Source organism: Chiloscyllium punctatum, chromosome 6 (genome assembly GCF_047496795.1).
Source record: "Chiloscyllium punctatum isolate Juve2018m chromosome 6, sChiPun1.3, whole genome shotgun sequence".
NCBI classification, from domain to species: Eukaryota; Metazoa; Chordata; class Chondrichthyes; order Orectolobiformes; family Hemiscylliidae; genus Chiloscyllium; species Chiloscyllium punctatum.
Window position 1 is genome coordinate 52,710,738 of NC_092744.1, and position 16,683 is coordinate 52,727,420.

At 38.6% G+C, this 16,683-nt stretch overlaps 1 protein-coding gene across 1 annotated transcript in view; it reads left to right on the forward strand.

Moving 5' to 3' along the window:
* Positions 1 to 16,683, forward strand: part of LOC140478967 (transient receptor potential cation channel subfamily V member 6-like) — a 48,330-nt gene that overhangs the window by 6,525 nt on the left and 25,122 nt on the right. Inside the window, exons 3-5 of the mRNA XM_072572674.1 lie at positions 1,613 to 1,735; positions 3,168 to 3,308; positions 11,639 to 11,737. Of these exons, the coding sequence (XP_072428775.1) occupies positions 1,613 to 1,735; positions 3,168 to 3,308; positions 11,639 to 11,737 (363 nt within the window). The remainder of the gene's footprint in view (positions 1 to 1,612; positions 1,736 to 3,167; positions 3,309 to 11,638; positions 11,738 to 16,683) is intronic.

Below are 16,683 nucleotides of genomic sequence, written 5' to 3' on the forward strand. Positions count from 1 at the left end.
GTTAAAAAAAAAAATTCCTGAGACTGACAGACTGAATCATATGATAAGATTTCACATTTTAATTGTTTTATTATAGCAAACAAATTATATTGAACGTTAACTCAACATTACTTCATAGTCAACTAGTACAGAAAACTATTGAAAAGACAATTTCACCATGAATTAATTAATACAGTGGAAACTCCACTCAGTTTGCACATTGTGCCACACTTTTCACACATATGTAATTTTATAGATGAAGTTCCCAAGCTCCAAACAACTCCTCTTCCTTCCCAACCAGAATGAGTCTTTCAGTGTCCACATAAAGTTCCTCTCCTAAACCTCCTGAGCATCATGGAACTGACTTCCAGCAGCAAGGAACGTTCTCATCCCTGAGTTTCATCTGCTTGAACAGGAATTTTGTTCTCATCAGCAATCTCTTCCGTGGATACCACAAGGACAATTATTCCCTCTATTTGGCACAACAATAGCCATTTCTCTCTCTCTCTGCTTTGTCTATCTATCTGAGTTGAGAGTTTGTGTCTAGCAATACCACCTGCCTGTCTTTTGAGTCAAGGTGTGAAAACTGGCTTTTAAATATCTATGACATTTTTATAGTTTTGACCTGGGCTTCTGTCTCTACATGATGAATTTTAGCTGTGGTCCCTACAGTCCCATCCTCCATTCAAAGGTTTTCTATTTTAACTTGAATTAAAAGAAACAAGTTAAAGTATAGCCACTTAGAAAGTCTCACATTTGTCACATCACTAAACCCTTAATCTCATTATAGATAGTAATAAAGTTATCCTTCACACAACACCAGGTTATAGTCCAACAGGTTTATTTGGAACTACTAGCTTTCAGGGTGCTGCTCCTTTATCAGGTAACTAATGGGGGCAGGATTGGAATACAGACAGACTCTAACCTCATACTTTTAATGCATTGTCTGAGCTGAGTTGTCACCTTTTTTTTAATAGACCTTAAATTATCTCAGGAATGTGACTTGTAAGAAATTCTGGGATTTACATATTAATGAATTAATACCTGCAGTCCATTCTAAAAGATGAAAGATTTAGCAGCAATCTAAGTTTGTTCAATATATCGTATCACTTGCATGACACTGTGATCTTTTGTTATAAATTTAGTATCTTATGATCCTGCCTCAGTAGTTATCTGATTAAGGAGCAGTGTTCTCAATGCTAGTGCTTCCAAATAAACCTGTTGGACTAATAATAGCATGGTGCCATGCTATTATTGGCATGTAAATGGTGGGTTAGATTTCATTGTAACAGCAATGATCCTGAGGATGGGAAAGAACGACTCGGACAATTGTGCCTCAGCTGTTATATGATCCCTGGTCCAATCTTTGGACTATCCGGCAGCTAATAAAGGACAGGGTCTTAAAGGCTACTTGAGAGTTGAGATCCTGCCTCTGGGAGTGTTGGTCAGTGCAGAGACTAGTTGACTGAACAATGATACCAAGTTTCAGAAAGTTAGATATAGTAATAAGGAACATATATCATAAACTTATTTGTTCAAATTACAAAATATTTTTTGTAAAATAATATCACCAGTGTTTTGATATTTCATTTTGATTTTGTTCTAAACTGAAATTCAACATTATTATTTAAAGGGAATTTGGAAGAAACAATCCTGCACACTGCCTTGTTAAATGGCAATAAGGAAATTGCAGAGTTTATTCTGGATATGATGCCATCTCTCATCAATGAACCAATGACATCTGATATGTACAGAGGTAAAAAATAATAGTAGTGTTCTCATCATTTATTGAGCCAGTTCTGACTGTACAAAAGCAATCTGTTATTGTAGAACTTTAATCTCAGACTCATTAAAAGAAGAATTTACTTGATATGCATTTACGAAAATGAACATGTTTGGAAGACAAAATAAGTGCTCATTTTGATCTATTTAACTAATCTTATGTTTTGCAATATTAGCTAACAGATGCTTAATGTATTCCTCAGAAAATAGATTTTATTTAATTAAAATACATGGTCTTGTACATTAATATTAATTGTTTCTGAACCTAATTCAAAGTCTAAATAGTGATGCCTGAGGTAAAAATGTCAGATATGTGACACTGAATCATGCAGTTGATCAAACTTTGGCCTTTCACCTTTAACATGTGGATCAAAACAAGTGGTGACTAGTGGGAGGAAATTCTCCTCTACCTATTATGGAGTTTGAGAGTGTTTGGACTGTTGCAATTTCTATCAAGAGCTTAATTCCAGCAGAGGTAGGGAGATGGCAGAGTTCGGGTATGCCATCACCCAGTGCCCTTCTTGTCACCAAGAGCAGGAGATTCAACCCAAAGAAATGTGGCAGCACAGTGGCATAGTGGTTAGCACTCTGCCTCACAGCACCAGAGACCCGGGTTCAATTCCTGCCTCAGGCAACTGTCTGTGTGGAGTTTGCACATTCTCCCCGTGTCTGTGTGGGTTTCCTCTGGGTGCTCCGGTTTCCTCCCACAGTCCAAAAATGGGCAGGTTAGGTGAATTGGCTGTGCTAAATTGCCTGTAGTGTGTTGGTGAAGGGATAAATGTAGGGGAATGGGTCTGGGTGGGTTGCTCTTCGGAGGGCCGGTGTGGACTTCGGCCATGGGCCGAAGGGCCTGTTTCCACACTGTAAGTAATCTATTCTAATCAAACAATTACATACCAGTGTGCTGCTTGAATCCATGGTTCATGGAAGAGTTTGCTTTCATGATTAACTTTAAATTAATTCAGTGCAATTGAATCTGTAACATGACGAGAACAATTTCACAATCAAATCTGAAATTCTGCTCCTTAAGCTAATATGCAAGGGACAAGATAAACCATGGCTGACTAGCTATGCAGAGATAAAACTATTACTTAATAGTCACCAAGTCATCTTTCCTTTGTAACATTCGAAAACATTTAAACTCAGTAACAAAATCTGAACATTCTTTCCTGATTTGGTTGCCATTATCAGCCAATTGAGGAATGTTGGTCATCTAGAATTAAATATTTTTATTTCAGTTAGCCAATATCAGCAGCAGATATTCTTAAGCTAAAATAAACCTTCCAGCTAACTGAAAAAAAACAGACTATATTACTCACATCTTTAGTGTGATGCTATTTCTTATCCTGTTTGGATAAAAGAGCTGTCTCTAGCGCCATTTTCATTTGTTTCTTTTCATCCAATAGGTGAGACCCCCATGCACATTGCTGTTCTGAAACAAGATGTGGAAATGGTTAAGGAACTGTTGAAACGAGGTGCTGATGTGATGAATGCTCGTGCAACTGGCTCCTGCTTTGTCCCTGGGGAGGAATGTCAGTGTTACTATGGTAATCTCTCATTTATTCTCCAAAAGTAGAATTGGTCTATTTTCTATTAAGTTGACAGAGTGAGCAGGGTCAGAGTACATGTGAGTTTTATACCTATTGACTGTGTATCCTTCTTGGTCAAGTTTAACAATATGTACAATGTGTCAGTTGTGTATAAGGTAATGATTTTAAATGATTCTAATATTCAGATTACATTGGCTGTACATAATGTCAAGCACAGCATGGATGAAGGCAAGGAATTCTACTCAAAAGTTTGGAAGTTGCAGTTGTAGCTGTGCCAGTTCCTTAAGACCCTAGGAATTATGTCCGAGTTGTAATAGTTACTATCATGCAATAAACCTTCTTGTTATCTAAGTACAATCCCTCTTCTACAGACACTAAAAGGTGGAGTATCCTCTATCACTGATTACTAGATAACCTGAAGACAAACAAGATTGGTGGCAGCAAACTATCTCAAACAACCTTTGCACAGCACCATATATTGGTAGAGGTGGCAAATACCAAGGTAAATGCCCAAGGTACCATCTGGGAAATACCACATGTTTGGGAGTGTGCCTTAGTGGGGGAAAAATGAGACAGCAAGACCTATAGCGCAAATACAGAAATATACATTACATTTGGTAATGCATTGTTGGAAGTGCTTCTATAAAGAAATGCAGCACAGGAAGTTTCTCCAATGTGATATTGAAGCCATCATCCAAACAGGTGAGCTCTCATAGCAAAGAGAAAGAAGTGTAGGCCATCTCAATGTTGTAGTTGTGAAGCAGAAATCTAGCTATAAATATACTGAGGTAAGAGTACTCTTGTGTATCAATGAGACTGGCAAAATACATGCACTATCAATTTTTCTTCCTTTCTCAGACACTTTACTAACCCTTTGAAAGCGTCCTTGTAATTTTGTTCTATAGCAGAGTACACTAATATATGCATAAATGTATATATGACATTTACAGCACTGATACCTTTACGAGTCTTCATCTCAAACAAATTTCAAAAATCTAGCTACATAATGCATTTACCATCCTTCTCATTTTTTGTTCTTCTCATTCTATTTGTTTACTCACTTCCCTCTATGCCTGCACTCAAACACCATAAAATGTGAAGTACTATAATTGTAGATTGAAGCATATTGGAGCCAGAAGTGAAATACATATTCCTTTTCTATTTCTATAGCTGTTAAAAATGAAGCAAAACCTCATAGCATCATGCACCACTCAAATAACAAGTAACAGACCTGGAGTATCTAAACCTAGGCAGTTAGATACTGATTTTCAAACAGAAGCATCAGGACAATCACAGGCTGTGGATCAAGAGGAGTGAGGGACAGAACCTACTCATTGGAGGATCAGATAAATTTTGTGATTTGGACATTCTTCCAGAAGAAAAGCGATGTTACCTCTGACCAAATATAAGGGATTCCGTTGGCCGACTGAAGGCATTTATTAGTATGGAGAATGCGTGTATGAATGGTAGTCAAATGATATGGATACAGCAAACTCAAAAATAGTTAGGGAATTGCCAATTAGATTTACATTGGAATGGTTGTCATCCATTTTTTCTGGTCCTTTTGCTGTCCAAACAGTTAGTTGAATAAATATTTAATTACCAGAGAAGTGAGTGGATTGGTTCACTTTGACAAGTCTTGTACTGATCAACAAAATTTGTGGAACACTTCATTTTGGTATAATAGTATATTTGATACATTGGCATTGGCATAATGGTATATTTGACTTTTTAAAAATAATTGTTCACTCATTTTCTTCTAACCTATTCATAACTCTGAAATGTTCAGAGTAATTTTTGTCAAAGCATTTAGATGACATTGGACAATTGTTACAAATAATCTCAGAAAAATTACTGAATTACTTTCTTGTTATTTAAAAACAAGCTATCATTGAATGGTAAGTTTTACTAACATATCAAAATGTTAATGGATTTAATGGAACCCCAATAATTTCATGTCGGCTAAAGGATAAATAATACAATGAGCCAACTAAGAGAAACGTACATTCAATAATATACAGGAAGTAACACAAAGTAATCTGAATTATAATACAATGGGTTATAACTTTCTATAGCAGGCGACTCGACAAATTCCATCATTAGTTAGGTTTTGGATTTATTGCCTGGCGAGTTAAAAACATCAGAACATAAGAAATAGGAGCAGGCAAAGACTGTATAGTCCATAGAGTCTGCTCTGCAATCGAGTATGGTCAATACATAAGAAACAAACGAGAGGCAAAAGTAGAAATTGGGCCCGCTCCAAATTGATATAGGGAGACTAGTGATTGGCCATAAGGAAATAGCTGAAGAACTCAACAAATACTTTGTGTCAGTCTTCATACTGATCAGCAAGGTTAGATCTCATGGAATACAATGAGAACTAGCCATTTGGTTACAGAACTGACTCAAAGGTAGAAGACAGAGGGTGGTGGTGGAGGGTTGTTTTTCAGACTGGAGGCCTGTGACCAGTGGAGTGCCCCAAGGATTGGTGCTGGGCCCTCTACTTTTTGTCATTTACATAAATGATTTGGATGCAAGCATAAGAGGTACAGTTAGTAAGTTCGCAGATGACACCAAAATCGGAGGTGTAGTGGACAGCGAAGAGGATTACCATAGATTACAACAGGATCTTGATCAGATGGGCTAATGGACTGAGAAGTGGCAGATGGATTTTAATTCAGATAAATGTGAGGTGCTGCATTTTGGGAAAGCAAATCTTAGCAGGACTTATACACTTAATGGTAAGGTCCTAGGGAGTGTTGCTGAACAAAGAGACCTTGGAGTGCAGGTTCATAGCTCCTTGAAAGTGGAGTCGCAGGTAGACAGAATAGTGAAGAAGGCTGTTGGGATGCATTCCTTTATTGGTCAGAGTATTGATTACAGGAGTTAGGAGGTCATGTTGTGGCTGTACAGGACAGTGGTTAGGCCACTGTTGGAATATTGCATGCAGTTCTGGTCTCCTTCCTATTGGAAAGATGTTGTAAAACTTGAAAGGGTTCAGAAAAGATTTACAATCACTGTTGTAACTCTCTTGTTCAGGAAAGGATCAAAACAAAAGATGGAAAATTATAGGTCAATTAGCTTAACCTCAGAAAAGGATGTTGCCTGGGTTGGAGGATTTAGCTATAGGGAGAGGCTGAACAGACTGGGGTTGTTTTCCCTGGAGCGTTGGAAGCTGAGGGGTGACCTTATAGAGGTTTACAAAATTATGAGGGGCATGGATAGGGTAAATAGGCAAAGTCTTTTCCCTGGGGTCGGGGAGTTCAGAACTAGAGGGCATAGGTTAAGGGTGAGAGGAGAAACATGTAAAAGAGACCTAAGGAGCAACTTTTTCACACAGAGGGTGGTACGTGTATGGAATGAGCTGCCAGAGGAAATGGTGGAGGCTGTTACAATTGCAACATTTAAGAGGCATTTAGATGGGTATATGAATAGGAAGGGTTTGGAGGGATATGGGCCGGGTTCTGGCAGGTGGGACTAGATTGGGTTGGGATATCTGGTCGGCATAGACAGGTTGGACCGAAGGGTCTGTTTCCATACAGTACATCTCTATGACTCTATGAGTAATATCCTAACAATTAAGGAGAGTCAAGGGGCAGGGTTGAGTATGGTAGCCATTACAAAAGAGAAAATACTAGAAAAGCTAAAATGTCTAAAAATTGATAAATTTCCTGGCCCCGATGGGTTACATCCTAGAGTTCTGAGGGAGGTGGCTGAAGAAATAGTGGAGACGTTTGTTGTGATCTTTCAAAAATCACTGGAGTCAAGGAAAGTCCCGGATGAATGGGAAATCACTGTTGTAACTCTCCTGTTCAGGAAAGGATCAAAACAAAAGATGGAAAATTATAGGTCAATTAGCCTAACCTCAGTTGTAGGTAAAATTCTAGAGTCCATCATTAAGGATGAGATTTCTAAAATCTCATGTGCAGGGTCGGATTTGAACAAGTCAGCATGGATTTAGTAAGGGGAAGTCATGCCTGACAAACCTGTTAGAATTCTTTGAAGAGGTAACAAGTAGGTTAGACCAGGGAAACCCAGTGGATGTTAGCTACCTATACTTCTGAAAGACCTTTGATAAGGTGCCTCACAGGAGGCTGCTGAGTAAGGTGAGGGCCCATGGTGTTTGAGGTGAGCTATTGGCATGGATTGAGGATTGGCTATCAGACAGAAGCCAGAGAGTTGGGATAAAAGGATCTTTTACGGAATGGCAACTAGTGACAAGTGGTGTCCTGCAGGGTTCGGTGTTGGGGCTGCAGCTGTTCACTTTATAATATAAATGATTTGGATGAAGGGACTGGGGGCATTCTGGTGAAGTTTGCCGATGCTACAAAGTTAGATGGACAGGTAGGTAGTTCTGAGGAGATGGGGAAGCTGCAGAAAGATTTAGACAATTTAGGAGAGTGGTCCAAGAAATGGCTGATGAAATTCAACATGAGGAAACACGAGGTCTTGCACTTTGGAAAAAAGAATATAGACATGGACTATTTTCTAAATGGTGAGTGAATTTATAAAACCAAAGTACAAAGGGATCTGGGAGTGCTAGCCCAGGATTCTCTAAAGTTTGACTTGCAGGTTGAGTCCGTGGTTAAGAAAGCAAATGTCATTTACCTCAAGAGGGTTGGAATATAAAGCCAGCAACGTGCTACTGAGACTTTATAAAGCTCTGGTTAGGCCCCATTTAAAATACTGTGTCCAGTTTTGGGCCCCATACCTTAGGAAGGACAAACTGGCACTGGAGCGTGTCCAATGGTAGGCTTAGCATACAATGAATGGCTGAGGATCCTGGGATTGTACTTGTTCGAGTTTAGAAGGTTGAGGGGAGATCTAATAGAAACTTACAAGATAATGCATGGTTTAGAAAGGGTGGACGCTGGGAAAGTTGTTTCCATTAGCGGGGAGACTAGGACCCATGGGCACAGCCTTAGAATTAGAGGGGATCAATTTAGAACGGAAATGAGGAGATATTTCTTCAGCCAGAGAGTGGTGGGCCTGTGGAATTCATTGCCACGGAGCACAGTGGAGGCCGGGACTTTAAATGTCTTCAAGGCAGAGATTGATAAATTCTTAATCTCGCAAGGAATGAAGGGCTATGGGGAGAGTGCAGTAGGTGGCACTGAAATGCCAAACAGCCATCATTGAATGGTGGAGTGGACACAGTGGGTCAAATGGCCTTACTTCCACTCTTGTGTCTTATGGTCTTACGGTCTTATGGCTAATCTTAGTCTTCACGTCCACTTTCCCACCTCTTCTCAGATCCCCTGTTCCCTGAGAGCCCAAAAATTTGTCTACCTTTATCTTAAACATATCCTATCATGATGTATCCAAAGGAGGATTGTTGGACTGTATTCATAACAGGCTACTATTTGAAAATTAGTATTGCAACTGTCTGCTACTTGTCTGTTAAGCATTTCTGTTTCCATACTATCATATAATCTCAAAATCCTATTGGACTCCTTGTCTTACCCATTGCAGCCTTGAAACAGGAGGAAGATCTAACTTTGTGTTTGATTAAACCTGTCTTCAATGGGAACCTGACTGAGTCATCAAGATTCCTGGGATACAGATATTTTCTTGCTTAATGAAAGATAAGGGTGACACAAATGGTTCAGACACCCAATGTCACTCTCACCAAGACAGCTGATGTCCTAAGAGAGTGTGTGAGAGAAATGGCACAGGGAAGATGGCATCTTGGCACCAATGAGGAAAGGGAAAGGAGGACTAAGGTTGGCATGAGGAAGCAACTTCATCGTGGAGCAGAGGCCTACATTTCTCAGGGCCATCTTCTGCTTAAGTACCTCTCAATAAAATTTACCCGTCCCAAGATCTGCTGAATCCCAACATTCAAGAACATTGCAGAAGTTGGACACAGAGTCAGGATGTCAGGCTCTGGAATGCCATCCCATTTTGCTGTTGTTGGTTGGCAATCCTTTCTAAACTAACAACATGGGAAAATTCTGGCCCAGGGCATCTGGGTTCTGGGTGAACATGGCAAATAATCATGTGTCTTGTTGCAAAATCAAGACTGAAAAATTGTGAAATTGACAATGGAGGGACTAAGAAAAGATTGTAAATTTAATGTCAAAACCAGTACAGAAAGAGAAATGAAGCAAGGGAATGAAAGATTGCACCAAAAGAGAGTCATAGCGTCATACAGCATGGAAACAGACCTTTCGGTCCAACCAGTCCATGCCAACCATGTTCCCAAATTAAATATCCTTTGACCATATCCCTCCAAACATTTATTTATGTACTTGGAAAAAGTCATCGAAAGAAAAAATCCAATCTAAAGCTTCTAATTTTAAAATCTGCAACAATTGTAACTTGAAAGACTGAGATTTCATACTTTTGGTTATTCATTTTTAATGTCAGAGTGATGACTAGCAGTATTTCATACATATTACATGGTTAAAGGAGTATTTGGACTGAAATGGACAAGATTTAACTTTCTGTGGTGGGTTTGTTTTTTCGAGAGAGTCATACAGTCATAGAGACATACAGCATGGAAACAGACCCTTCGGTCCATCCCTTCCATGCCGACCAGATATCACAACCCAATCTAGTCCCACCTGCCAGCACCCGGCCCATATCTCTCCAAACCAGTCTATTCATATATCCATCCAAACGCCTTTTAAATGTTGCAATTGTACTAGCCTCCACCACTTCCTCTGGCAGCTCATTCAATATACATACCACCTTCTGCATGAAAAAGTTGCCCTTTGGATCTCTTTTATATCTTTCCCTTCTCACCTTAAACCTACGATCTCTAGTTCTGGACTCCTCCACCCCAGGGAACTTTGTCTATTTATCCTATCCTTGCCCCTCATGATCTTATAAACCTCTTTAAAGTCACCCCTCATCCTCCAATGGTGCAGGGAAAACAGCCCGAGCCTACCCAACCTCTCCCAATAGCTCAAATCCTCCAACGCTGGCAACATCCTTTAAAATCTTTATTGAACCCTTTCAAGTTTCATAATATCTTTTGATAGGAAGGAGACCAGAATTGCACACAATATTCCAACAGTGGCCTAACCAATGTCCTGTACAACCGTAACATGACCTCCCAATCCTGTACTCAATACTCTGACTAATAAAGGAAAGCATACCAAACGCTTTCTTCACTATGCTATCTACCTGTGACTCCACTTTTGACAACATATGAACCTATACTCCAAGGTCTCTTTGTTCATGTGAAGTTGCTTTATTTGTGTATTATCTTTATTCAGATAATACACAAATAAAACAACTTTACATAGTTCAATTAATTTCCATGGCAGGGTGATGCTTTTGCAAAGCTAAGAGAGAACATAACAAGTTTTGGATATTTACAGCTTAACCATGCATCTGTCCCCTTAAATTGCTGTAGAATTTGTGCATAAATGACAATGAATGCCATTAGGTGCAGCAAATTCTGACCCAATAAATACACGATGACAATTTATTTTAGAAATACTCATAAAAGGGAAATGGCTTTCTGCCATTTCAAACAGGTGGCCAGTTTATCATGAAAATATTAATGATTCTTAACAGCTGCAATGTCAAGAATTACTATAGAAGATAAAATTGTGCAAACCTTCCCTCGCAACCACCGAAAAGCCATAAAGTGCTCTGTCGTTGCTCATTAGGAAGATAGTAGGGCAACAACAAAAGTAATTAATCTTTAGGGGAATTGGAGCCTGGCTGCATGAATCCAGAATGGATGTAATAAGATCAGAAAAGACACAGACTACAGTAAATAAAATATCCCATAATATATGCTCACTTAAGGAAACTGGACATAGACTATATTTATTATGGGAGTGAATTTCACATACTCAACAATCATAACTTTGGTATTGATTATATTGAGTACTTGGAGGATTTTCATTGATGATATGTTAACTGAACAGCAGAATTTCTGTGGAAAATCCCCACATATTTTGAAATTTTTATGTTGGATTAAATTGGGAATGCATTATATTGTAATATTGTGTTCTTAAAGTATACAGGAAGTGACCAATTATATTACCTGAACAAACTGTCTCACTTGTCATTCTGACTCCTGATTGTACTTTCCTTTGAAATTCTGATCTGAAATGTGGCCTTGCCTGATGGATTTCACAGCAATAGAGCACTATGTTGCTTAAGTATAGACATTCAACATTCAAACAATATCAAGTGGGGAATAATCTTTTCACATATTTTTAAATTTCAAACCTTAACAGTAATCTATTCAAACTGTCTATCACAATGATTATCAATGGTAAACTGATGAACTAATATTGTTTATAGTTTTAATTCAATTTTACACATTGTAGAGTCTATTTTTGACCATATTGTCTTATCCACAGGCGAATATTTGTTGTCATTTGCAGCGTGCATTGGCAATGAAGAGATTGTCAGAACTCTTATTAAACACTGTGCTCCATTAGAGGCACAAGATTCCTTAGGTAAGTGTTCCATAATTGCTTCAAGAATTGTGCCTAAATTACCTAAGAAATGTATATTTTATTAGTTATACTGCATGGAAACAGACTTTGGCTCATCATGTCCTGCTGTCTATACATCCCAATCTGACCTAATCCCATTTGCCAGCATTTGGACCATATCCCTCCAAACCCTTTCTATTTATGTACCCATCCAGATGACTTTTAAATGTTTTAATTGTACCTGCCACTACCACTTCCTCTAGCAAAATGACATCCCAATTCCCAATTTGTCTGACCTAAATGCAATATCTCGCATTTATTTAAATTAAACTCCATCTGGCGCTCCTTGGACAATTGGCCATCTGATCAAGATCCCATTGTATTCTGAGATAACCTTCTTCACTGTCCACTATACTACCTACAGGTTGTTCTGGTATAACATGCATTTCATCAGTGTGACTTGGCTATAATACAATTGTGATTGACGAATTGTGGATACTGTTTGAATAACACAAACCTTCTGCTGAATGGGTATAGCGATTTCCTATAGCAATCTTCTACATTGTAATTTTGGTGTCATCTGCAAATTTACAAACCATACTTCCAAATTATTTATATAAGGGATGAAAAGCAGTAGACCCAGGACCGATCCTTACAGCACACCACTGGTCACAAGCCTCCAGTCCAAGAAGCAATCCTCTACCACCACCCTCAAGCCAATTTTATATTCAATTGGTTAGTCCCCCAGATCCCATGTGATCCAACCTTACTAACCAGTCTACAATGCAGAACCTTGTGAAACACTTTGCTGAAGTCCACATTGACAATGTCTACCAATCTGCTTTCATTAATCTTCTTTGTCATCTCTTCAAAATACTCAATCAAGTTAGTTAGAAATGATTTCCCACACACAAAGCTGCATTGACTATCCCTAATCAGTCCTTGCCTTTCCAAATGCATGTAAATCTTATCCCTCAGAATCACTTCCAACAACTTACCCATTACTAGATAAGGCTCACCCTGGTCTATGATTCCCATGCTTTTCCTTATAACTTTTGCTTATCTCTAATTGCACACATTTAGGAAACTCCATTCCTTTCACTGTTTGATGGTTTAGGCTGAATTTGAGTCTAGCTCAGCCAAGAACTGAACTTTGCAACCTGTATTGTTAGCAGCCTTGAAATGTTTCACTTCCAACTTTGTAGCATTAACAGCCTTTGTCTCTAGCTCATCTTTATCTAGTCTTATCAGGGCTGATTGGGAATTATAATTTTCATATGTTTAATATGCAATCCTAAACAAGAGAAACATATTTCACTATCAATAAAACAATAACACCAGTTTACAACATTAGCAAAATCAATCCCGGTCGTGAACAAACTGAAACAGAAATTACAGAAAACTTAGCAGGTCTTCAGGCATTCTGAAAAATAGTCCCAAGCATTAACTCTGCTTTCTTTTCATAGATGCTGAGTTTCTTCCCATCATTCTTTCCATTAGTTTCTATTTTTATTTCTGTTTTCCAGCATTCGCAATTCTTTAACTTTTTTTTTGCCTGGTAGTTAAGATATTTGTATGCATTTGCTACTGATGGGTAGTGGAACACTTATCATGGTGAACTTGTTCTTGGTGCAAAATTACTGAATAGCTTCAGATAACTTTGCCAGAGGCACAGTCCTCTAACAGTGTTATTAATAAAGCCTTAGACATTACGCCTCAGGAGGTGACTAAATTAGGAGCAAGTGAAAACTTTCCAATCATTTTCAAATAAGACACATGAGTGTCCTTAATATCATACTAAAAGATTTGAGAATAGGTAATATCTATTAAAACCTAGCCATTGCCTATGTCCACAACAGATATACATTCCTCTAAAGCACAGACACTCAAAAGGAAAGTTAAATCAACCATAGTTAACACAAGTTAAAGATTTCATGAAATTAAAGGAAATGGCTTATAAAGATGCCAGAAAAAGAAGTAAGTCTGAAGACTAGGAGCAACTGAAATCCTAACAAAGGACAACCAAGAAGCTGTTTAGGATATAAATGCAACTTATCGAGGAATGTAAAGAGGGACAATAAAAGCTTCTTTACATGAGTGAAAAGGAAAAGCTTTACTGGGGTAGAAGTGGGTCCATTTAAGGTAGGGACAAGAGAATTTGTAGCAGAGATAGGAAATGATGCAGAATCTAAACAGTTAGTTGGTATCTGTCTTCCCAAAAAACTCCCAGAAACATTCGGAAACCGAGTCACTTACAAAACTGAAAAACTAAAAAAAATTAATAACAGTATATATAAAAGTATAAGGTTAACTGGTTTGAAGATTGATAAACCATAAGACAAGTTATGCTTCATCCTAGGGTATTGAGGAGGTGGATAGTGTGATAATGGATGCATTAGTGGTTATCTTTCAAAATTCGATAGATTCCAGAGAGCTTCCTACAGACTAGGAAGTAACAAATGTAACTTTGCTTTTTAAGAAGTGAGGAAAGGGAATCTGAAATACAGACCTATTAGGTTGACATCAGTCGAAGAGAAAATTTTAGAATCCATTATAAAGAACAAGGTAACTGGACATTTAGAAAATAATGGTAATATTGGGCAGAGTCCCATTGATTTATAAAAAAGAAAACATGCTTGCAAACTTGTTGGAGGTTTAGAACATAGAACATTACAGCACAGTACTGCCTTTTGGCCCTCGATGTTGTGCCGACCTGCGGAACCAATCTGAAACCCATCTTACCTATACTATTCCATTCTCATCTGTATGCCTATCCAATGGTCCTTTAAATGCCCTTAAAGTTGGCGATACTACTACCATTGAAGGGAGGGAGTTCCATGCCCCTACTACTCTCTGAGTAAAAAAACTACCTCTGACATCTGTCCTATATCTATAACCCCTTAATTTAAAGCTATGTCCACTTGTGCTATCCATTGCCATTCAAGGAAACCTGTCTAACCTTCTGATTATCTTATATGTCTCAAATAAGTCACCTCTCAACCTCCTTCTCTCAAATGAAAATAACCTCAAGTTCATAAGCTTTTTCTCATAAGACCTTCCCTTCATACCAGGCAATATCCTAGTAAATTTCCTCTGAACCCTTTCCAAAGCTTCCATCCTTCCTACAATATGGTATGCAATACTCCAAATGTGGCTGCATCAGAGTTTTGTACAGCTGCACATGATCTCTTAGTTCTGAAACTCACTCCCTCTACCAATAAAAGCTAACACACTGTATACCTTCTTAACAATCCTATAAACCTGGGTGGCAACTTTCAAGTATCTATGTACCTGGACACCGAGATCTCTCTGCTCATCTACACTACCAAGAATCTTACCATTAGCCCAGTACTCAGCACTCCTGTTACTTCTTCGAAAATGAATCACCTCACACTTTTCCATTCAGCCCAGCTCTGCAGCTTATCTATGTCTCTCTGTCAGCTACAACATCCATTGTCACTATTCACAACTCTACTGACCTTAGTATCATCCACAAATTTACTTCTATGCTCTCATTCAGGTCATCTATAAAAATGACAAACAACAGTGGATGCAAAACAGATCCTTGTGGTACACCACTAATAACTGAACTCTACGATGAAAATTTCCCATCAACTACCACCCTCTGTCTTCTTTCATCTAGCCAATTTCTGATCCACACTGCTAAATCACCCTCATTCCCATGCCTCTGTATTTGTGTAATAGCCAACCGTGGGGAATCTTATCAATGCCTTATTGAAATCTATATACACTACATCAATTATTTTACCCTCATCCACCTGTTTGGTCACCTTCTCAAAGAACTCAATAAGGTTTGTGAGGCACGACCTACCCTTCACAAAACTGTGTTGACTATCCCTAATCAACTTATTCTTTTCTAGATGATTATAAATCTTATCTCTTATAACCCTTTCCAACATTTTACCCACAACTGAAGTAAGGCCCACAGGTCTATAATTTCCAGGGTTGTCTTTACTCTCCTTCTTGAACAAGGGAACAATATTTGCTGTCCAGTCTTCTGACACTATTCCTGTAGACAATAACAACATAAAGACATACAGGCTTGGCAATCTCCTCCCCGGCTTCCCAGAGAATCCTAGGATAAATCCCATCAGTCCCAGGATATTTATCTATTTTTACTCTTTCCAGAATTGCTAAAACCTCCTCATGTGCACTTCAACCCCATCTAGTCTCGTAGCCTGCATCGCAGTATTCTCCTCAACCACACTGTCTTTTGCTAGTGTGAATACTGACGAAAAGTATTCATTTAGCACTTCCCCTATCTCCTCTGACTCCACACACAACTTCCCACTAGTATCTTTGATTGGCCCTAATCTCTAGTCATTCTTTGATTCCTGATATACCTATTGAAAGCCTTAGGGTGAGTGTATTGCTTGTAGATTGATAAAGATGAATAAGTGAATCTGATAAATTTTGATTTTTGCACAGCTTTTGGTAAGGTTTCACACAGAATGTTAGAAAATAAAATTAGAGCACATGAAATTGGAGGAAATAAGTAAAGTCACCATAGTCACACTAGCCCATAGGGCTACTCTCTCATTAGAGGGAGATGATTGGTGGTGGTTTAACCTGAGGGTCACTACACCTAATGTAAGGGGAGAGGTTGAGAAGGAGAGTCCTTCATGGTAACCTCAGCCAGTGTGGGAGTTGAATTATGCTGTTGGCATCATACTGCTTGCAAATCAATAGTCCAGCCAACTGAGCTAGGTGATCATTGGGGAAGCATGCAAATATGAACTGAGAATTGATTAATAAGTATAAAACAAAGAGTAGAAATAATCTTATCGTTCTCAGGTTTTCAGCCATTCATAGTGGTGTCCTACAAGGCCAGTTCTAGATCCACAACTGTTCACAACTTGTGCAAGTGTGGGTGGGCATATATTGCAATATTTCTAAATTTGCTAATGATACTGAAGTGGGTGAGAGTGTAACTTGTAAGGAGGATG